Source organism: Dendropsophus ebraccatus, chromosome 14 (genome assembly GCF_027789765.1).
Source record: "Dendropsophus ebraccatus isolate aDenEbr1 chromosome 14, aDenEbr1.pat, whole genome shotgun sequence".
In the NCBI taxonomy this organism is placed as follows: Eukaryota; Metazoa; Chordata; class Amphibia; order Anura; family Hylidae; genus Dendropsophus; species Dendropsophus ebraccatus.
This window is the reverse complement of record NC_091467.1, coordinates 51,186,928-51,211,917: the sequence shown is the minus strand read 5'-3', so window position 1 is coordinate 51,211,917 and position 24,990 is coordinate 51,186,928. Positions and strand designations below refer to the sequence as shown.

Here is a 24,990-nt window from a genome sequence, read left to right as displayed (position 1 = left end):
AACTGAAGCCCGGCGCACACGCATCAGAGATGAGTCCGACGCTCATGGAGAATGAATGGAGCCGTCATTCTCTATGAGCGTCGGACTCATCTCTAATGAGCGCACGCTGGGCTTCCGACGGCGATATCTCGGCAACGGGAGTGGGTCCAGGAGCGGGACTTTGTGGACAAGGTAAGTATAAGGGTCACTAGCGGGAGGTCAACCGGGCTCTGCCCCAGCACGGGGGCTGACAGGTTCCCTTTAAAGGACATGTGTCACCTTAATTTTCTTTTACTGATTAGTAATTACACATGTTCTTTTAATCCAATCTGTTTCTATTTTCTGACCATTTTTTTTATTTCACTCTTTGTACATTGTTATGAAGGTTTCCATCTTGCCTGGGCTGTTTCTACAGCATTTAGTGAGGCGCGTTACAGCAAGACTCATGGACATAGACGGAAAAAAAACAGAGTCTGTCCCCTTGAGATGACTGTAAAACATTACTGAGCACACTATGTGACCTGTGAAGAGGTCATTCCACTGGGAGCTGCTATTGTCTTCTCTATCTCTTGGTGTCACATGTCACTGTAATGCTGTACAGATCACTTTGCAGCAGCCTCCTCTTATCACCACAGACACAACAGGAAGTTTCAGCTTAGTTTTAACCCCAGTGGTGAGAATAAAAACAGCAACATTTCAGGATTACTTTAAACTATAGATTGAAAATGGAAAATTAGAAAAACAAAATTCTTAATAAATATGTTTAACATAAGAACATTATTTAAACAATAAGTCATTTTCTGATGACACATTCCCTTTAAGTGACTTTAAAAGCATGAAGATATCTTGGTGACTAGACATCAACTCCTTCAATTGTTGTGTCCTGCATGTCTAGGTTCCAGTCACTTACAAGTAAACTGCAAGCACCATCCACAAGGTTCACACAATGTGCACTACAGAAACAACATACATGCATACATGCATTTCTGCAATGAAATTTTTCAAAGATGTAAAAGTGCAGGAAAAATATAATACCAGTGCAGGTCTGGGCACTCTTGTGAACCGGAGAGAAGAGAGGTAATAGCTTTGCCGCTAATCCCGGCAATCAGCAGGTGATATGAACTTGGCTGACAGCTGTGCCTTTAAAACTAACCTTGACGGATGATCCTCAGATCCAAAAATAACGTGTTACCTTTCACAGCTCGCAGAAGGCTTTTATCTCCGCTCTCCTGTGATGGACTGATTGGCACAATTGCAAGTTATAAAACGTAATTAATCAGGGCCCGGCCAAGCACGGGGTTTATGGCCTGGGGACCCAGCAGGAAGGAAGAGTCCTTTGAAATGTGACACCGCTTCCATCCTGCGGGTCGTGAAAATAGCGCAGTTTATTCATTGCATATGATATCCTTTTGTAATGTTCATGAAGCATTTATGAGCTGGTAATAACGGGGTTACAACCTTTTCTTCCGCCGTACCCTTAGCCTCTGATTCTGTATTGTCTGCGTTCATGGATTTCGGATACATTGCACGACCAGGAGTAAGTGGCTCCCGGCAATGGGGGTGGGTTTGGCTACTTAAGCCCCACCTATTTCTAACACATTCATTGCTTATAGATTTTATGTAGCAGCATCATATGCTGCAGCGCAGTACAGAGCTTGTGATCACTCACATTGTTGACTATTAAAATTCCAACTTAAATTATGAGGAATATGGTGCACCCTGATGCAAACACTGGCAGAACATGCACAATCCATGCAGGTGTTGCTCTTGGCCAGTTTTAAGCTCAGGACTAGACATAAGCAAATCTCCTGACATTCGTTTTGGATCTGAATAAGACAGATTTCTATCTTGATTCAGGACTGCCTTGCGATTACACATGCACAGTATTTACAGGAGCAGGGACTTCTTCAAAGATACGCCGTACACTGAGCATCTGGGCAAGTTGCAGGGAGCCGCCCCTAGTGAGTGTCTTCAGTGGAAATGGTGATGCATACTGGTCCAGTATATGTAATGTGTGGAAGCTGTGATATGGTATATACCGGTCCAGTAAATGTACTGAGTGGAAGCTGTGATGTATACTGGTCCAATGTATGTAGTGAGTGGTAGCTGTGATGTATACTTGTCCAGTGTATGTAGTGAGTGGTAGCTGTGATGTATATTGGTCCAGTAAATGTAGGGAGTGGTAGCTGTAATATATACTGGTCCAGTAAATGTAGGGAGTGGTAGCTGTAATATATACCGGTCCAGTAAATGTACTGAGTGGTAGCTGTGATTTATACTGGTCCAATGTATGTAGTGAGTGGTAGCTGTGATGTATACTGGTCCAGTGTATGTAGTGAGTGGTAGCTGTGATATATACTGGTCCAGTGTATGTAGGGAGTGGTAGCTGAGATGTATACTGGCCCAGTGTATGTAGGGAGTGGTAGCTGTGATATATACTGGTCCAGTGTATGTAGGGAGTGGTAGCTGAGATGTATACTGGCCCAGTGTATGTAGGGAGTGTTAGCTGAGATGTATACTGGTCCAGTGTATGTAGGGAGTGGTAGCTGTGATGTATACTGGTCCAGTGTATGTAGGGAGTGGTAGCTGAGATGTATACTTTTTCAGTGTATGTAGGGAGTGGTAGCTGTGATGTATACTGGTCCAATGTATGTAGTGAGTGGTAGCTGTGATGTATATTGGTCCAGTAAATGTAGGGAGTGGTAGCTGTAATATATACTGGTCCAGTAAATGTAGGGAGTGGTAGCTGTAATATATACCGGTCCAGTAAATGTACTGAGTGGTAGCTGTGATTTATACTGGTCCAATGTATGTAGTGAGTGGTAGCTGTGATGTATACTTGTCCAGTGTATGTAGGGAGTGGTAGCTGAGATGTATACTGGCCCAGTGTATGTAGGGAGTGTTAGCTGAGATGTATACTGGTCCAGTGTATGTAGGGAGTGGTAGCTGTGATGTATATTGGTCCAGTAAATGTAGTGAATGGACGCTGATGCATATTGGCCCAGTGTATGTAGAGAGTAAACCCTGTGATGTATACTGGTCCAGTGTATGTAGTGAGTGGACGCTGATGCATATTGGCCCAGTGTATGTAGAGAGTAAACCCTGTGATGTATACTGGTCCAGTGTATGTAGTGAGTGGACACTGATGTATACTGGTCCAGTGTATGTAGCGAGAGGTAGCTGTGATATACTGTATACTGGCCCAGTGAATGTAGTGAAGGAAAACCGTGATAAATACCAGTCCAATAGGGTAAATATGTAGCTGAAACATAAAACACATAGTATAAGTTTTGGCTTGTGTCGCAAGTAAGTGCCATGTGGCCTCTCCACCTTGTGGTGCCTACTAAAATTTCAGAATTTTATCCTACAGTAACCAGGATAAAACCTTTCGAACATTATGGACATGTTTCTCCTTAAGGAGGGTGCTAAAAGATGTGTGATGGCTTTTAGGCCATGCAAGCTTCACTGGGAAAAGGAATATGCAAAGTAGCTCTTTCCCAGAAGGGAAAGAGTTTACTCTCTGGCGCCATCTATTGGTGGTTGTACCTCTGGCTCAGCTGAACATTGCCAGGGGTGCTACCACGATACGTGGCACAAGACAGCAAGATCTTTCCCACCTGCTTAAGAACAGGTTACATGATGCTTCAGCTCCTATAACAACAGATTAGTGAGATAAAGTTACAATTTCTCCTGTTTTCTACTTTTTAGCATACAAACTAGAAATTCTGCCTCATCAACTCCACCACAATTTTTCACATCAGTGCCATCAGATATGGGATCCATTATGCAGTACGTAATGATTTACAATTATTCCAGATGACGGGTATTGCTGCAAGTTTAAACATCAAACCCGAAATATATTAAATATGTTTGAAAAAAAAAAAGAAAAAATATTCTTGGGAACATTACAATGGTTATCGGATTGACAGTTCTTAGCGGGCCAGGAGGGAAGGTGCAGAGCAGCATGTCGACATTTATAATCACCAACAACGGCAGAGAGGTATTAGTATTCTTCTTGGCTGTAAGTTATTTCCATACACCGGCATTGTTCCAGCCCTCTGTGTATTCTTGTTAGTGCGGTCCCTCTTCTTCTTCTCAGCTGAATGCCATGAGATGCCGTATCCTCATTTATCATACAGAAGTTAATTACCGGGTAGTAAATGGTTCCTCCTGGAGCGCTCTATGTTTTTAGGATGTTAGAAAGCTGAGTCAGGAAAATAGGAGAAACCACAAGGTATATAGACAGAGCGCCGGTGTCTAATCACCTGATCAATTTAGGCCGGGTCCCATTGTCATCGCTCATCAATAAATAACTAGCACATATATATATATATAGGCTAATTGCATCCTACAGTACTGTAGCTAAAGAATCTTACCAACACCAATATCCACTTCTTTACAGCTATATACCTTAGATATAAAAATGTGTCAAGCAGTGTTCCCTAAACTATGGCTCTCTGGCTGAGGGGGCAAGGCCTATGCGTCGATGATGTCATGAAGGGCGGGGCCTACAGTGGCGGGGCTAAGTGGCGCCGCAGCCGTGAAGCACAATCCTCAGATGATAAAAGATCACTTTTTACTGGAACAATCCCCATGACATATGATATAAAATAAGATACAGTATAAAGGCTGCTAAATTTGCCCTTTACACCTGTGTAGAGAAGTCAAAATGCAAAAATTGGGTGACAGCGTCACTTTAAGGCTTCCCTAAAATGTCCTTGCGTAGAACTCTTATAACCCTTGGAAATTGGCAAATGGGTGTTCCCAGTAGGCGTATCCTACACACAATGACACCATCAGCAATAAATGGACAGCAACCGACTATGTTCACACAAATATTTTTGGACCTTATTATGAGACATGAACCAAGTTTACATGCTTGTGTACCTGTCATTTCATGTTAAAAAAAAAAAAAAAAGTTCACATACAGTTAGGGCTATCTCTTTGGCTGCTGACTGGTGATTTTTGCCGCATTCCACAGCTTCGGTGCCCAGATATTTCCCACCCCTCCCTGCTCAGCTATTTGGCGCTCACTCACACATGGGAGTCGTGTACTCATCAAATGATGTAGTCTGTTAGGCTACATCTCTCACTATTCACCACTACACATGGCAAGGGCCAATGAGCTCCATCGTCGCAGTCGTCTCCTCTGTGTGCAGAAGCTTTTTTTACTGCAGAGAGGACGACAAAACAGCTTGGGATTTAATAATAATGGTAACCCCCTACTGCCGACAAGCCCTGCCGTCGGTAGGCCCCACCCACCGGCAGTACACCTTGCTACCTGTCGTTAAGCCCCACCCCCTCATGTACACCTTAACTGCCGGTAATTCCCAACCCATTGGTAAAAGTTCCCCTGCCTTCTCCCACACACACCCAAACCTGTTTCTTCTGGTCTGTGATTGTGCTTATGCTCTGGCACCTGCAGTTCACAGACTGGGAAACAGATGTGCACTGGGCAGGGCTCGCAAAAAAAAATTGTTGGGCTGTTGCCCTTCCTAAGGGAGTGCTGAGTGGACACAAAAAGAAGGCTCAAAAAAAAAAATTAAAAAATCTTTTGGACTCTCAAAAACACATTAGTTTGTTCACACAGTCATGGACACACCCCTTTGACAAGAGGGAATGGTAACACCCAGTTGTCAATTGATCTATAAATATTTAGTAGAAACAAAAAAAATAATGGCACTACACTAAATTCTATAAAAAGATGTTCCAGAATTATTATTTGATAGGGAATACAAAAAAACAAAGCCAGTGGTGTGTTCTCTTTAATATACTGTGTAATGCATCTTGTTACTAAGGTATATACTGTAGCTATAGATATAAAAAGATTACTAGTCTGGGTAGGTAGTCTAGGATGGTCAAGTTTAGAGAATCCATTTATCCTCTGAAAAAAGATAACAGAATGTCATCTCCACGGAACTTTCAATGCTGTAACTAACAGTTATATACTGTAACTAAATTATTTTTATGGTTAGAATTTAAGACCTGTATCATACAGGAAAAACATGGAGTAGCCATCATACTCTTTAAATATGAATGTGCGATTAGTCCGATATACACACAGCAAGGCCAAGCCCGGAGCCCCACAGGATGTGCATGTTCTGAGACTAGCTGCCAAACCTCAAGGTTTTGCTTACACAGACACCGCACTCCCCTTCATCAATTCTGTTTCAAGTCTCTCGCTGTCTTGTGTTTTAACTGAGATTTTCTAGTGTGTGAAATCTTTCTGCTGAGAGCGCAGAACTTCTGGTTCCTGGAAAAGTCACGGCGAGAGAGGGAAAAAAAAGAGATCAGGAGCAGAATTGTTGTCAACGTGAATGGGGTCACTCTGTAGACTGTGTGAGAATCATAGTATCGGAGATAATCCTTCTGTGTACCGTGATAAGGACGGCCAAGCTGACCAACACTGGAAGAGACAGGTAGAACAGAGAGCATTTTGGCCATTCAATGTTAGTTAGGAATGTTTTTTTCCTACCTTGCAAATAGCAAATCTGCTGCTGTAGCACACACACAAAAAAAATTTAAAAGATTTAAAAAAAAATATTTTATAAAATGCAAAAATAGCTCAAAAAGTAAACTAAATGGCACTAAAATCAGCTGAAACACAGGCTTATAGCCTTAAATGGCCACTGTTACTACGAATAAATAATTAATGTTACATTATAAGGGAATGTGATATACTGTACTACATCTTTGCACTGTTTTCTATATGAAATGCAATGCTATACATTTGTCCACTAGGTGTCTTTCTTACTAGAAAACTGCACTCAAGGCTCCATCAATAAGGGTCCTTTTACATGCGGCGATTTGTGGGCTGTGGGGGCAGCAAGCACGGCACGACAAATCGAGGGGCCCTGGTTCATGAATTATCCTTTTATCGTTTGTGCAGCCCGGGAAACAGTATGTATGTATATATCTGTGCTGTCAGTTTAAAGATCACAGGCAGCAGTGTATACTTACATCTGCGCTGTCTGTGATTTGGCACGTCTACTTCAGTCTGGCCGCCAGCTGTATTTTCAGGCCCCGCTGTAAACCATTCTGGAGGAGGCTGGGAGGCTGGGATCGGACATTTTCCCCGTCAGCTGATCACTGACACTTTTATACGGACCGATTATCGGCCATAGGAACATTTCTAGACTGTGTAAAAGGCCCTTAAAGGGGTTATCCAGTGCTACAAAAATATGGCCACTTCCCCCCTCTTTTGTCTTTTGTCTCCAGTTCAGGTGTGGCTTGCAATTAAGCTCCATTTACTTCAATGGATTTGAGTTTAAAACCCCACCCAATCTGGAGACAAGAGAGGGGGAAAAGTGGCCATGTTTTTGTAGCGCTGGATAACCCCTTTAAGGCCATTTGTTCTTTATTAACAGTAAAAAAAAAGAGGCCAAATGCAGGAAGTGATGTCAGTTGTCCCTCTGCTCTGCACAGACTGGCCCAATGATGATGAATGCTGATTGGCCAGTGGCCGTACATGCCCCCTTTACACGCCCCCTGTACACGCCCCATCAAGACCAACAGCATACATAAGGCAGTCTACTCCAATCCCAATACAAAGGAATGGGGAAGAGACTGCAATGATACAGTGCTGTATCTGCTGTTTCAGTCATGCAAGTTGCATAATAGAAAAAAAAACAATGATGCCTAGGCTGCTATTACCACAAATGTCCTGGAGGTGAACATTTAGCCAGCCCATCCTCCAAGCTATGATTGACAGCTCTAGCATTCTCCTGACATAAAACTTAAAGAGAACCTATAATGTAATATTAGGGGCCCCTGTTAGAAAGTGTATTGGTCATTTAGTGTATTAATAAAGATTGCCTTTGCAGTCTGTATCTAATACTTCACCTAATCTTTGTCCTGTAATGTCAGGGCACCGCCATCTTGGTGCTGTCACTGCGTTCCAGTGGTGCATTCCTGTCCGGGTACACAGTAACGTCCCCAAGATGGCGGCACCACCAGATTACAGCATCAGGACAGAGATTAGGTGAAGAGAGGGGAGAGAAAAGGGGGGCGCGTTCACCCGCCCACCAGCTAATTGCTGCTTACTGCCGAAGAGGAAAGAGGGGGACTGCCGAACTCCCTGGAGAGGCGAATACTGCACTGACTGCCCAGGATTGGGGACGCACCACCTCACAGCTACATAGCTGTATAGAGCAAGATCACTGTGTATTGACAGAGCAGTGGGCAAAAAATCATGGGATCCCATCCCACCACTCTATCACTCTATGTGCTGGGGAGTTGCGGGCTCGCACCCACTCTTTTGTTGTCACAAGGCTATAAAGAAAAATAGTAATACTAAATGCAGATATATAATATATATATATATATATATATATATATATATATATATATATATATATACACACACAAACACATAATATTATATTATATTATATAATATTAAATAATTAAATATATATATATATATATATATATATACATAAAAAAAATAAAATAAAATAAACACACTGTGATTGGTTCTCTTTAAAACTGCCAATAATAACTGAGTGGAGGGGGAAGGAGCTCAGTGCCCCTAACCTAAACCAGGTACCCATTATATAGGCGAAACATCAAGTCTCCCCAACCTCTGTGTAGATCTGTCAGCAATTATTCTACAGATTCCCTTTACACAAAAAAGATCCCCTTTAGTGGTTTTGTCTCCCAGATCCACATTTCGAGTTACAAAATGTGCAGAGAGAATAGGCCAAAGGGATCAATGGAAAAGTGAGCCGAGAAGCTACAGTATCCCTGGACTCCATTTACAAATGTATGGTTGTTGTAGCCCATTACATTATAAAACAGGAAAAAGTTTTAAGAGTTAATACTTGCAATTGACAGTCACACCTGGCACTTGCAGCTTCCCTTTTCACCACTGCCGGCGACAAACACTTTGCACTGATGCAGCGGCATCTCCGGATCTTTTTAAGCCAAGATTTAATTGTGTCAACTTACTTGACTTGGAAATAAAATGGTGGGAGGTTTAGTTTTGCAACAGCTGGAGAACCAAAGGTTAGGGAACACCGCTGTAAAGTAGAGAAGAGGAACCTCCCACCCTGTTGAAAAACAATTCCCATCATGGCTGGACGGATAAAGCTTCGGCTCTCCAGGCATGATGGAATTTGTAGTTCTACAACAGCTGGAGGGCGGAAGGTTCCTGTCCCTTCTCTAAAGTAACATCTACAGCTCATTTATGAAAACCTGTGCAAGGTAACACAACAAGGTAACACACCGTGTCGCTTATTGAACTTGCTCATGAATTTTCTCACCTGTAATAAACCAGTGTTGAATGGGACTGAATTAACAGGTTATAAATTAAACCACAAAGCAGCATATGGTGACATAGAAGTGTACAACATAACACATATAGAAAACATAACTTTACCGTGCAAAAAGTAATCTAAAAACTTTAAAGTCAACAAAATCCCCCAATTTCAGAGGGATCGGCCAACAATCTAATGTGATAAGAGAGAAGGATCAGGCCTGCTGGATTTTAGCTGTCCAGTCTTTTGTTCTTGAGGGAAATAAGTTGTTACCAGAGCTGCCTTCTCTCGTCTTGTTATTCAGAAAATATGCATGATCAACTAAAACAGTGTGCATCTGTATGGAGGGATGGTGGGCGACAGCGGCCTTATAAAACATAATATATAATCATTTCTAAGCTGTCCTAAACTCCTATCAACATAAATGCAACAAGCATTTAAAGGGATATTACTGGGAATATTTTTTTCTTTTTTTTTTTAAATGTAGTTCTGTCATAGAAATCTATCAGTATTTTAACATTATAACAAAAATGTTTTTTTTCCCCACTTTTAGGCTCCATACATACAGAGCAAAAGCGGCGGAATTGTTCGCCAGTCTCTGTGTCATTATGACACTCTATGGGAGACTCGCGTGGCTCCTCTCTCCACGCTGAAGAATGAACGTGTTCATTCGTCAGCGCCGAGAGTAAGGCGTGCAAGCCTCCCTTAGAGTGTCATTATGACACGGAGGCTGGAGGCATTCTGCGGTGGACAATTCTGTTGCGGAATTCTGCCGCTTTGCTCTGTGTGCATGGAGCCTTACATTGACAGAAGACAGGCAGCAATAAGAGATGATGCAGCCTCTCTGCTGCCACCAATGGCCATGACCAGAACTGCAAGACTGCAAAAGCCCTGGTAGCAGTGCATTTACATAGCATGCAGATAGTAAGCCTCCCCTGGTGTCAATTCTAGAAATAGGGAAGCTGTCCGTGTCAGTAGCGCTGCGGCCACGGCACAGTGTAGCAGAGAGAGTTGGGATAACTGTAAATGACCGATCACTCTACTACACTGCCCCACAATGTGATGTGACTGACAGAAAGAAAGAAGAGTTGTTAATAGTGATGGCAAACTACCAATCCTGTTTCCTGAAATTAGAAATAGAACCATGGAAGGGGGATCTTAGGGGCTCAATAACCGCTCCTTATCACCACTCTAAAGGGTTAATCTAACAAAACCAGGAACGTTTAAACGTATGGTACGCTATAAGCTACTTTTGGCTCACCCTAGGACACGACCCTGTCCACGTCTTCAGTCTTGGCAATACCACAACCCTCTATGTCATCTGGGATAACGTTGGGTCCTTCCCCCACAGATGGATTAGCCTTCTGCACTGTAACCGATGCAGGTTTCCATCCTTATTAGCTGCAATTTGTGTCAGTCAGACGCAGGAGAATAAAGCCTCCGCTGGACTGTGTCATGGGATAAAATAGCTTATCTGCACACGGGAATACATCAGATTACACAGTTCATTATATATTGAGCCAAACGCACTAAAACGGGCGATATGACACAGCTAGATACACATCACTCTCTGTGATATACTTGCGGCACCATACCATGAAATATGCTCGCTCCAAGATGGAGCATTGAAGAGACAGGCCGCAGATTTATAAGATTGGCTTCAGTGAAGTGACTACAATTTAGCATCCTGTACTGCAGCTCCCAAGACTTGGCAGAAAACACAGAAGAGTATGAAGACTGGCGCCACAATGACAATACAGAGATGGACTGTGCCGCTACATGACACCGCCATTCTCTGCCCACAATACATTTTTCCCCCATACATAACAAAGGGATTTGCTCACCACATTTCCCAGCTATGAGGCTGCATCTCTCTATACATACATGTAAATACAATGAGCCAAGGTCATTTATAACGTGGAGACATATTGCTTCTTTTTTTTTATTTTTTTTTCCAAATATTTTTATTAGATTTTTCAAATTTTATCTATAACAATACAGTTACATATCAAAGGAAGATATAAGTAGGATACAATATAGTAATTTTGAAAAAAATTTTGCTATAAAAAAACAATAGAATCTAAAGAACAAAAATTAATGCTCTACAGGATCGAAAGAAATGTAGATAAAGAATCTCTATCTTTAATATAATTAAGGAACTCTGAGTACTCCTAGGGTGCCCCTTGCCTCCGCCGTCTGATACCAAACAGTATTACAAAAGTGTTTCATAACAACTTCCCTCTCCTCCTGCGACATAACCTTTATGAGAAAAAATTTCCATTTTTTTATGAAATTTTTTGTGGAAACATCTTTGTTGCGGATTGCATCCAGCATTTCCCAATGAAGAGTTTCTTTAAGCGAGGTTGTTAGCTCAGAAATAGTGGGAAGTGTGTCAGAGATCCAGTGGTTTAGTAAGCCTTTTAAGGCCAATAACAGAGTAAGATGAATACATTTTGAGGCTATAGGTTTTTCAGAGGGATCTCCATCCCCGGCCACCACAACATGAAAAACATAACTGATTAGAGTTAGAGGTATGGATTCATTCCATGTATTCTGAATAAAGGTTTGTACTAATTGCCAGTATGTCTGAATTTGAGAACAAGACCAAACACAGTGTGATAAATCTGCGCTAGGTTCTTTACATTTTGGACAATATGTCAAGAAATCATCTGGCATGGTGGAGTAAGAAAAGTTAAAAGCGTGAATTGCCTTATGGAGTAGCCGGAAGTGGATTTCCCTCAATTTCACACTGGGAGTGGCTGCAGTAACATATCGGATGCTATTTAGCAATTTTTGTTCCAAATTATCTGTTTGTATTTCTGCAGCCCATTTCCAAAGAAAAGGGGGAGGAGATGTGTTTAAGGAATCAACACATATCCTACGGTATATTTGTGAAAGAGATAAGGTGGGAGAAGAATTGGAGCATAGAAAATCAAAATCATTAGTTTTTTCTGCCTTCGCACAAGATTTAACTCTATTAATAGCAAAAGAACACAGTTGTTCAAATAAAACCTGGTGATGGGGAGGGATATCATACATGTCTCTAAATTTTTCCCAAGATAACAACTCTCCCTTATCTGAGTCCAGTAAGTTACTTAAGTGAGTGATTTGTTTTTGTTTCCATACCATATAGTCAGGATTGATGTTACCATGTAGAAAGAGGGGATTGTCCCATAATGGGAAAAACTTAGAAAGACTAAATGGGAGTTTATACAATTTTCTTAAAGCTTTCCATGTGGCAACGGTATCAGCGATAATAACATTGTGTTTTAAATGTGAGGGTAGTTCTGAAATAGAGAAGTGAAGAAGCGAAGCCAAAGGCCAAGGAGAAGAAAGAGCAGACTCCAAGGAATAATTAGAAAAGAAAGAAGTACCGTTAATCCAGTCTCTGATGTGTCTGAAGATGGAGGCCAAATTATAGAATCTAATATTAGGTAATTGAGCACCACCTTTATGTTTGGGGAGGCTGAGAGTATCATATGCTATTCTTGGTCGTTTTGACCTCCAAATAAATTTGGTAAAGGCTGATCTGAGTCGAGAAATATCCTTATGTTTTAGTAGTAAGGGGATCATTTGTAAGGGATACAATAATTTAGCAAATGACATCATCTTAATAAGATGAATACGGCCTAAGATTGAAAGGGGTAAATTTTTCCACCTATCAAGTTCTTGTTCTATTTTTTGGAAGATTGGGATATAATTTAATGAGTAGAGAGAAGAAGGGGTATGTCCAATTTTAATTCCTAAATATAAAAGGTGTTGTTTTGCTATACCTATACCTTCAGGGTAAATATGGAGAGCCAAGTGTGGTATTAAGGGTAACAATTGGCTTTTAGTAATATTAATTTTTAAAACCAGAAAATGAGCCAAAGTTTTTCAAGATTTTTAAAACACCAGGGATGTGTGATGTGGGATTTTCTAGGAATAATAAGGTGTCATCAGCGAAGCAAGCTATACGTACTTCTTCATTGCCTACTTGAATGCCTTTAAATTCAGGTGTGAGGAGAAGAAATCTAATTAAGGGCTCTAATGCTAAATCAAAAAGAAGGGGGGGCATTGGACAACCTTGTCTGGTTCCTTTAAGGATTGGGAAAGTGTCAGACAAGAATCCAGGTGTATGAATGCGAGCTATTGGGTTATTGTATATGGTAGAGATAAGATCTTTAAAAGGGCCTGTAATGCCATAACGAGAGAGGGTCATATCCATCCATTCCCAGTTAAGATTATCAAATGCCTTTTCGGCGTCTAAGGCAAGCAGTCCTGGTGAATGGTTTGGATTTTCCCTTTGTCGTAATACTTCCTGTACAATTAGAACTGTCCTAATATGAGTTATCGCTGAGCGGCCCTTTATAAAGCCAACTTGGTGGCTACTAATCAACTTAGGGAGAAATAAAGCAAGCCGGTCAGCCATAATTTTCGTAAGAATTTTTAAATCTTGATTTATAAGAGAAATAGGCCGATATGAGGATGGAAGTTGTGGGTCTTTCCCTTGTTTATGGAGTAAACTAATATAGGCCATTTCCCCTGAAGGTAACATGCATTTATTATCTATCATATGTTGATATACTTTTTGGAGAGTTGGAACCAGATCAGTATTTAGAACTTTATAAAATTCTCCACTAAATCCATCTGGCCCTGGGGTTTTATTATTATGAAGGGAAGATATTGTTTTAGAGATATCCTCAGGAGAGATGGGGGCATTTAATGATGCCAGAGAAGATTCATCCAATTTGGGAAGATTCAGAGACTGGAGAAACTGTTGACCCGCTAAAGGATCTATAAGATCAGAAGAGTAAAGGGATCGGTAAAATTTTTGAAGAATATGAGAAATAGTTTTTGGATCAGAATTTAATAAACCATTATGATCTCTCATTTTTTTGATATGGGAAATAGGGCGTTTACTCTTTGCCAAGTTAGCTAATAATTTTCCTGTTTTATTACCATATTTATAAAGACGAGAAAAATAGTTTTTCTTGAGCTAATTCAAATTCCTTTTTTGCTATACACCAAAGGGATTTATTTTGTTCAGAAGGTAAAGATAAGAAGGTAGTGTATGCATTACGAAGTTTAGTAGTAAGAGTATTGTAAGAGGTGGTCGCTTCTTTTTTACGTGCAGAGAGATAAGAGATTATATTGCCTCTTAGTACAGCTTTGGCAGTTTCCCATAACAGTATAGGAGTTGTGGTATGTTGCGAATTAGTGTCGCAAAACTGTGACCACCATTTTTTAAGAAGATTTTTGAAGACTTCATCTGAAGCTAAAACTGCTGGGAATCTCCAAATAATGTCTGTTCCTTTAGGGTAAGAATCACGTAGGGTTAAAGTAATCGGAGAATGGTCAGATATAACTATATCATTTATGACAGAGTCATCTAGTAGGCTCAAGGCTCCCTGTGAGACTAACATATAGTCAAGTCTGGACCAAGCCATCTGAGAATGTGAGAAAAAAGAAAATTCTCTTTCTTCAGGATGAAGATGACGCCAGGAATCCACTAGATGAGTACTAGATAACAAATTTGTTAAAAATAATTCAGGAAGAGGAGAATTCCTTGTCAGAGGAGTGGAACGTTTCCTATCTTCATGCGGGTGTAAAACTGTATTGAGGTCACCTCCTACTATTATTTTGGATTCACCATCTTGAAGAAGGGACGATTCTAAGTGTTGGAAAAATAATGCTCGTCTGTTATTAGAGCCATAAACATTATATAAGCTTATATGTCCAGATGGAGTATCCAAAACCATGTGGTGAAATCTCCCTTCTGAGTCTGAGGTTTGAGAAACAATAGAGTGGACAAAATTTCTATGAATAAGAGTTACCACACCACGCTTCCTATTTTGAGCAGGAGATCCAAAGACTTCACCCACCCAAAACCTTTTCATTCTAACATAATCTGATTCAGACAAATGAGATTCCTGTAATAACGCTACATCCACTCCCAGTCTTCTAAGGTGTTTAAGGATGAGCGCTCTTTTGGAAGGAGAGCGCAAACCTTTACATTCCAAGAAACGATTTTCATAAAAGCCAGGAGCGGATGAAGTGATAAGAGGCAGGCACCCCAAGAGCACACAGCAGTAGTAGGGATAAGAAAAATATAGATGAGAGATTCATGTTACAATTACACCTGAGAGCATAAAAACTGAAAAAAACCTTACATAATATATACAGAGAGCAGTATAGCAATAATATTGCAATATATCTAAATCTTACAACTAAATAAGCGAAAGAAAGTTGGTATAAGACTTCACTTTTTTCTCACAGAAACATACGGAGTATTCGCTGACTCCGAGCGGGCATATAGCCTGGTGAGAAAATAGAAAGATACAAGAAAAAGAAGAAATAGAAAACAAATAGAAACATGGCGAGAAAACGTAACTCGCTAATATCAATAATACTACATAGCAATATCTCTTCCTATACATTTTCCTATTCAGGCAGGATTTGTACAAGTAAACAAATGCCATGACTAATTTGGTAAAGGAAAACTCTTTCTTTAAGGTGAAACCTTAGGAAGTCATAGTAGAATAGGAGGAGCATAAGTAAAGGGAGAAAATGATGGAATATAAAGGAATAGAAGATATAAATAAATATCTGAAGTAAGATGATGACTCTTGTTAGACATGTTAGTCAGTATAGTTCATCACTCCATATCTGCTGAAGGAGATGTAGGACTATCAAGACGTCGTCTCTTGTTCTTATCCCCAGGAGGAGTAGCAGAAGTCGGGTCTCTCAAATTCTCTAGGAGAGACGAAGCTTCTTCAGGGGTCTGGTATACACTGGTAGATCCGTCTGATTTGAAGACTTTTAGAATAGCAGGGAAGAGGAGTGCAAATCTTATTTGCTGCTGTACTAGAGCCGTACATATTGGGGCAAATGCTTTTCGTTTTTTGGACTACTGTAGCAGAATGGTCATTGAATATCAGAATTTTGTGACCTCTTATAAGAACTTCAGTTTTCATTTTCCTAAACGCCTGTAAAATAGCAGCTTTATCTGCATAATTAAGATATTTGACTATCACTTGTCTCGGTTTGTTAGTAGTCGCCTTTTTGGAAGGGGTTAAAGTGTTTGCTGGAGGGCCTATACGATGTGCCCTTTCTACTTGACAAGAGCCTTGAAACCTAGGGTCTGTGGTAATTCTGAGGTACAGATGATGGATAATTGTGACAGTGGTATGCTTTCAGGCAGACCTATTATGCGAAGGTTACTCCGTCTTGATCTATTTTCTAGATCATCTGTCTTGTCCCTTAATGTTGCTGTAAGTTTCATAGTTGTTTGTAGCTTAGATTTAGTCATGGCTAGTTCATCCTCCACTAACCCTAGGCGCTCTTCTAATTCATGTATTTGGGAGGTATGATGAGAAATGTCTCCCTGTATAGCAGATAGTGAGGTCATTATAGTGGCTTCCAAGGAAGCAGTAATGTCTGGTATTATTATTTTGGCCACTTCTATGGCTAGTGATTTACAGGAAATAGACAGTCCAGGAATAAAAGATTCAGTGTTGGGGTCATTTGTGACCATTTCAGAAGAAGCAGGAGGTGAATGATTTATATTTGTGTCTCTTGTAATGATGTACTGCGCTGCTGTGTGAGGAGACACAGCCATCTTGGATTTTGTTTTCTCCCTCTGTGGGAGAGGTATAGAGGAAGAGGGGGCTCTGTGTTGCTTCCCAGCGCGCTGCTGTTGTTTCTCCATGTCCCTAACGGGTAGAGGAGTATGTCAGGTGCTCTGGTATTTACCGTGGTAACGGGTAACAGCTGGGAGCCGAGTCTATAGCGAGCTACTGTGGGAGCTCCTTCACAGTGCTGCCATCCTGTGCGCGCTGGAACTGGAAGTTCGACATATTGCTTCTTGTCGTACAGATCAGTTGTTTCCTATCCGTGTGAAGCTATGTGGAGATGTGAAGATTTTATCCTTGTGTTCAACATTCAAGGAACATTTAAGGCCAAAGTTATAAACTGTGTATTGTGTATGGCCCCCAGGGGGCGGAGCATGAGACAGAGATTCCTCCATTGGTGTACTCCCTGAAGCCCTGTGTCAGGCTCCACCCCCTAGGTTCTAGTACAAGGCATCATACAGTTTAAGTTTTGCCTAGAATGATCCTTTAAATGGAACCTGTGATCACTTTTATGCTGCCTGAACCACAAGTCATCAGGGCAGTAACTACCAAGCGGCTTCTCACTGCCCCTTTAGCACTTTTTGCTGGTAACACACATACATCAGACACCATACACATGAATGCATGTACACTTGGTAATACACATACATCAGACACTATACACATGAATGCATGTACACTTGGTAACACATACACATCAGATACCATACACATGAATGCATGTACACTTGGTAATACACATACATCAGATACCATACACATGAATGCATGTACACTTGGTAATACAAATACATCAGATACCATACACATGAATGCATGTACACTTGGTAATACATACACATCATGTTCATGCATATGAATGAATGTACACCCGTTTAGACATAAACAAAATAGTAATGAACGCATGGTTACCTGGTAATACACAAATTATACTAATTACACATTATACATCAGACACCATACACACAATTGTATGTATACCTTGTAACACACATAAACCAGACACAATACACATAAACACATGTGCACCTGGTAATATACATACATGAGACACAATACACATGAATGCACATACACCTGGTAATACACATACATCAGACACAATACTCATAAATCCATATACAGCAGATAATACATACACATCACACACATGAATGCATGTAAACTACTTAATGCGCATAAATTAGACACACAAGTACATGTACACTAGGTATTACACACTGGCCCACTCCTATAAAACTCACTTTGAATTAATGGTTGTTATGTTGGAGGTTACATTGTGGCTGTCCTCAGCCGTCCTCCAGAGAGGAGCGCAGCCTCTAATGAAGGCAAATACAGCAGTAGAGATCTGGTCACTGTGTGCTGTGTCAGGGATTGTCGGCAGTATGGCTCCCTCAGGTAAGGCCAGTCATACTGTACAGCGTATGAGGGGAAATGGGCCAGACACCAGGCAGTCTCCTCTGTCTATGGGATTCAGTGTGTGCAGTATTTCTCACATGCACTGACCTAGGTACATAGATATGAACTGAATGATAGATAGATAGATAGATAGATAGATAGATAGATAGATAGATTTTTACACTTGGGCAAATAGATATACAGCAGACTTCTATGCAATATAAGGTAGATGAACATATGTAAGCTACTGACTCCAGGACAACAGTGCCCCTAGTGTAGTCTAATATATACACAATAGATAATTACTACTCTGTATAGTTTAGTAAGTACAAGTGTTATTACTACAGCTGGAGGAGAAGGTGTTTTTGTTCTCCCTCTTTTAGTACATCTTTTTTTTAATCTATTCCACCACTTACTTTACTTATTCATCACTTACTAATTTCACGTTTCATGAAAAGCTTGTCACCATTTTGTGTATCTACAGCTACCATACGAGAACATGAATGGGCAGGTCAATGTCGACCACTTCGATCTAGGAATCAACGAAGGTCCAAGAGATCGGGACTCCTGACTATGCACAGAAAAACGATATGTGAAGTTTTATCAATAGTATGTGGGATAGGTGAACATAAGCATTACAAAGCGATAAGGAACAGAAAAAATAATCCAAATAACTCAAAGTGTTGGCAGGAATAGGAATCTAGCATGCAGTCTGACCCAGACGAGGAGATGATTCCATCACGCTTATTAAAGTGCAGAAAAATCAAAATTAACAAGGTAATGTTCCGCGAGAAAGGACGAGAAAGCAGCTAAGCGTCTGTCATAGAAGATCACGTATCAACAGGCCGGCAATACATGGCAGACAAATCTCACCGGGAATGTAAGAGAAAAGCTTTATTACAATACTATTAGTCCTGAGCGCAGCCCCCCGCTTCAAGTCTTCATTCCAGCCGAGGAAAAACAACTTATGGGCAATAATTACAATGTCATCTCTCGCAGAATTTTGTCTTGTACATATGACACTTTAATTTTAAGTCCTTCGAGGTAGAAGCACCGCAGTGAACTGGAACACCAGCCGCCGAGAGAATCTGCAAGTCTGCAATAATCTAAGTGTTCCCTCTAAATCATAGATGAGCCGTATCTCAGGACTCCGGCCACGAGCAGAGCATCATGGGAAAATGACTTTTGCATCTCCGTCCCATCTGCCGCTCTATGCCACTGAATCAGTATGGAGGCGATAGAGGCGTTGTGGGGATCGATGCAAGAAGATATAAAGTTAGATAATAGAGTGGTAAGAGATAGATAAAGATACTGTATATATGAGATGGATAGATAGATAGATAGATAGATAGATAGATAGATAGATAGATAGATAGATAGGCAGTATATATGAGATATGTAAATAGATAGATAGATAGATAGATAGATAGATAGATAGATAGATAGATAAATAGATAGATAGATTTGTATTGAGCACAGGCTGAAACTGGAATGGCATAGAGAAAAATAAACTACATTTGCTGGTGACCCCCACCAGTCCTGTGGCAAGGATATCACATATTGGTAGCTTGGGACAGGGACCACATGGGAAACACGTCCAAAACACGGACAAGTGGTGAATTTAGAGGTGAATAAAGTTTATTTCTTTTTTATGCTAATTCCAGCCTGTAGTAATTTTAAACAAATCTAGAAACCCCAATGCAGAGTGTAATCGCACCACATGCCTCAGAGGTGTCACCGCCCCATATAACCGCAATGTGTGGATACGATCTCTGCTCCGTGCTCTGTGAGCACATAATGGCTTTCCATTTACACCTCAGATCTGCCCAGGAGTTTTGCAGAAAGAAAAATAATGCTTGCAGATTAGTGTATTAAAAAAACTGAACTCAGCACGCAGGTCCTCCGAGAAATAGTCCATTTGCTGAAACATATGTTCAGTCTCTCTGTCTCTGTAGACAAACAATAAAATATAAAAAAACTCCATCCCATTAATCCTCGGAGCTGATCCTTGTACTTTACGCAGTGACATCACACCGCTGCGCTGAGTGTGGCTGACTGATACCCAGATGAATAATGCACGCCACCCTGACTTACATAGAATGAGCACGGATGACTCTCTGAAGTGTGAAATATACATCGGAATAATGGGTCAACATATGGTCGACCCCCTCTGCGTGCTACGACCTGAAGATTCCATATTCATTCCTTTCACAAACCAGATAGAATGGAAATTTTCAACATTTATCCAAATCAGTTAATATTTAAAATTTTCTTTAACTGTGATGCCAAACAGAAACGTGCAGAAGATGTGTGTAAACGTACCCGAATGAAGGAACACTAAGAAAATGTATGAAAAACATTACATATTTCCTTGTATGCCAGGAAACCAGCTATTTCTTAGCAGATCCTCCTCAAAATCTTGTGTCTAGTGGTAAATGGCTGCAGCAGGAGCCTCCCCCCATTACTGTCTGCAATAGGAGATAAAGACTGTGACACCCCACTTCTCGGTTAGGCACAACCTGTAGGTGAACTCTAAGACTGCATTTCCTAAAGAGATCCGATGAAGGTGTTCACTGCAAGAGTTGTTAAAAATTTTACAGACTGAAAACAATGTGGACGAGTTTAGCTCCTGTTTATTTCAAAGTTTAAAGCCAATGTACCATCAGGTACATTAGCAGATCGTCATTGAGATCCCGGTAGCCCAGTCCTTTTTTTTTTAAACGCTGCCTGGTTTCCCACAGTTGCCGCCGTTCTTTTGCCATGCACTGTCCTGGTTCTTTGCACTGGTGATGCCCCCCAATGTGACAATATCCCCTCAACTCTATGATGCAGTTCCTTTGATTGTAAACGAGCCGCATCACAGAGGGGAGGAAATATGATTCCAAAACGGCTCGGAGCGGGGGAAATGGGGCAGCGCTTCAAAAAAAGGATCGGGTCACTGCGATTGCCACGCTGGTGCCAATCTGCGAATGTAAAAAAAAAAAAAAAAGCAATGTACCTGATGGTACATTCGCTTTAAAGTTCCTTTATGTAAATGAGCAAGGTGACAAAAAAGAAAAACTTTAAATATGTCATAAAGAAACAAGAAAAGTTTTTATTGGTCGGGTCTGGGTGCTCAGATCACAACCTGAGTGCGAGCTAGGAGAACCTGCCTTTGTGTCACGTGACCAGGACAGTCATATAATGTAAGTCTATTGAACTATATCACTCACATAGACACAGAGTGGGGAGAGAGGTACAAGTTAGCACATGTCCCTCCCTGTTCATTCTCCTAATTGGTCGCGGTGTAAGCAAAGACCCCGACCAATCTATAAATGGTCAAAAGATTTATTTTTGATGACAGGTACACCTTAAAATATAGACAAGCATATTGTAGAAATGTGTAAGGCATCTTTCCCCTCTGCAATAACCAAGCTGAAAGAAGAGAACATTTATATAGAGCAATGTTTTGCTCCCATAAGAAATCCATTCTGCCCGGGCAGTGTAAATCATTGTTGATATGAACATGACTCAAGTATGCTTGAGTCCAATAGTTCGGCCACTAGTATTTAAATGGCAAACAATATATACTTACAACATATACAATCCAAAAATACAAGTATACCAGACAGTCCTGGGGGTAACAAGGCCTGTCTGTCTATCCCTTACCTTTTAGTAGTTTCTGTCCCTCTTTGATGCTGGGTGATACAAGAGCCGTGTAGCCTTCTTCAGAGAAGCCTGGTATACAGCTGTGTTGTGCGGTTACATTCCCAATATGTGCCTACAGACAGAAAAAGCACAGAAGATTAGTGAACGGGGCAAAAAAAGGCACATCTTGATATTAAAATAAGATTTCTAGGAAAGTTACTGTCCATCAGTTTACATATTACAATACAGGCAAGCGAGGAGCACTGAGCCAGCAGCAAACGTTACCGCTAACAGCCATAACAATAGTATACTGTATTCTGAATAATCACTGGATATAAATGCATAGGAAATGGGAAAAGTTGCCGTTCTGAGAATTGCATTTACTAGATAGGGACTGTGCAGCACTGACTGTGTACAATATATGCGCCATACTATATAATAAGTGTTCACAGAATTATAACTAGCAGCATAAAGAGTATTGATGTATTGTTAGCTTATTCAGGGGCACCGAAAAGCAATATATAGGAGTGTGTACTGTATGCGGCAGAGCTGACTTTATTATGTGAAGGCGTTGTCTGTAGTTTTGCCAATCTTATGAGTTATCTATGTTATAGAGCAGGAGGCGCTGGACAGATTGATATATATAGTTTTATAGGAAAAGCGGGCAGTCCTAATCAGTGACTAACAGCTAGTTGTGTATTTATGCCAATCATGGATTAGGACCACCCACTGGACTCCAAAGCATAGCGTATGCACATTTATATAGTGATGGCTGTCAATCACTGATTGGGACGACCCACCAGACTCTGAAGCATATAGTGTATGCACATGTATATAGTGATGGCTGTCAATCACGGATTAGGACCACCCACTTGACTCCAAAGCATATAGTGTATGCATATTTATATAATGATGGATGTCAATCACTGATTGGGACCACCCACCGGACTTTGAAGCATAGAAAAAGCATATATATATATATATATATATATATATATATACATATATATAGATACAGTGTATATGTATATATATATATATATATATATATATATGATTTTTTTTCCCCATTAAGCTATATATCATTCTGCTCAGCTCCTCCTGCTCTATTACATGGTACCTACAGATCAGACACCATGACAGGACTCCTTTTGTTTGCCAGAATAAACAGAATAAATAGACATTGTAGGCCAGATTTGCTCCTCTGGAAACAAAAGTGTGTCCGCCATACCCAAAACTGAAGTAGGTGCCTGTTTAAACTACAGAATTTTTACTGGTTAAAAGGGGTTATCCAGGCTTAGAAAAACATGACTGCTTTCTTTTAGAAACAGCGCCATGTAGTCCTCAGATTGGGTGTGGTTTGCAGCTCAGTTCAATTGAAGTGAATGGAGCTGAACTGTAATACCGCACACAACCTGAGGACAGGGGTGGTGCTGTTATTGCAAGAAAGTAGCTGTGCTTTTTCTAATCCTGGATAATCCCATTAAATATAGCTTATCTCTGGGGATTAATGCATCCAATTCTCAGGGGGTTCCATCAACCGTGGGGATCATTCTACTATCATGGGTGCCTTATCTATATTCACTTCAGTGGAACTGAGCACAACACCACACACAAACTGAGGACAAAACTGGCACTGTTCGATAATTTTTATTGACATTTTTTAAAGTAATATAAAGATATTACAAACATTAGAAATTGTTTATACAAATATTAGAAACATGTGGTAAAATATTCAAGTTATGAGGTATAACAAGTATTTCTGAAAGAAAGTGGCCATGTTTTTCTAATCCTAGATACCTCATTTCAAAAAGGCGGTTTTTCATGCAAAAAATAAAAACATAGGGGGAGATTTATCAAACATGGTATAAAGTGAAAGTGGCTCAGTTGCCCCTAGCAACCAATCAGATTCCACCTTTCATTTTCCAAAGAGTCTGTGAGGAATGAAAGGTGAAATCTGATTGGTTGCTAGGGGCAACTGAGTCAGTTTTACTTTACACCATGTTTGATGAATCTCCCCCATAATTTTCTTTAAAGGCTGGAAACACTGACCCAAAATACTGATGTTTTTCTAGGTTATAAATTGTTATAAATATAGTAAGATTCTATCTGTTGCCCATAGCAACCAATCACAGCTCAGCTTTCATTTCTCACATTGCTCTGGTAAGATAAAGCTGAGCTGTGATTGGTTGCTGTAACACTGCACTATAAACCGAGCGTACCATTTGTTGCAACTTAAAAAACATAAAAATGGTCTAAAAAAAGGCTTAAAGAGAGCACCAGTTGTATTAAATGTATTTGGTCCATCTGTAGGCTGTCAAAAAAAACAAAGTTTTGTTTCATTTTTGACATGTGATATATCACTCTAGCCACACCCCTGTCCCACTAGGCCACACCCCCTTGTCACAAAAACATCCAAAAAGTGTCTAAAACACAAGTGGTATCGTAGAGGAGAGTTCATTTGGTGCATATGTGATAATAAATAAGCTTCGGTGTGTCTATTCATACTGATGAACATTAAATAGATCAATAATTAATAATATGTCTAGTGATCTTATACATCAATACTTAGCGCCACATGAGACACAGAACACTGAACTACCTACCTATGGCTCCCATCATAAGCAGCTGGGGAACCACAGCATGGGATCCATCAATCTATACATACAAACAAGACACTGTTTATTGTAGCAAAAATAATGAAAACCGTTCCTCTAACCTCCATACACCAAAGCTCCCAGACATCACCAAACAACATGACACAATGCTATATAATAATAGCAGCCATCATGAAGTATGGCAAGGAGCACATGGGAAGTGGGGCTAAGTCAAGGCCTTAAAGGGGTTATCCAGTGCATAATATGGTGATATCACAACAGACTAAGGCCAACAAAGTTGTATAGCTTTGAGTATAGATGTAGCAGTGATGAGGTTGTCAGTCTTAATTACTGTATATCGCAATGTGTTACTTACTACAAATGTATATCCGATTGTCTATGGCACAGGTGTTAAACTGCGTCCTTCCAGGTGTTAAAAATCCCATCAAGCCTGGGCAACTAAAGCTTTGGTTGTCCAGGCATGATGGGAATTGTAGTTTTGCAATAGCTGTAGGCCTG

The 24,990-nt window shown here is 40.5% G+C and overlaps 1 protein-coding gene across 1 annotated transcript in view; it reads right to left on the bottom strand.

Moving 5' to 3' along the window:
- The window catches only part of CDH4 (cadherin 4), a 557,258-nt gene that overhangs the window by 524,220 nt on the left and 8,048 nt on the right, over positions 1-24,990 (bottom strand). Inside the window, exon 2 of the mRNA XM_069952222.1 lies at positions 21,896-22,007. Within this exon, the coding sequence (XP_069808323.1) occupies positions 21,896-22,007 (112 nt within the window). The remainder of the gene's footprint in view (positions 1-21,895; positions 22,008-24,990) is intronic.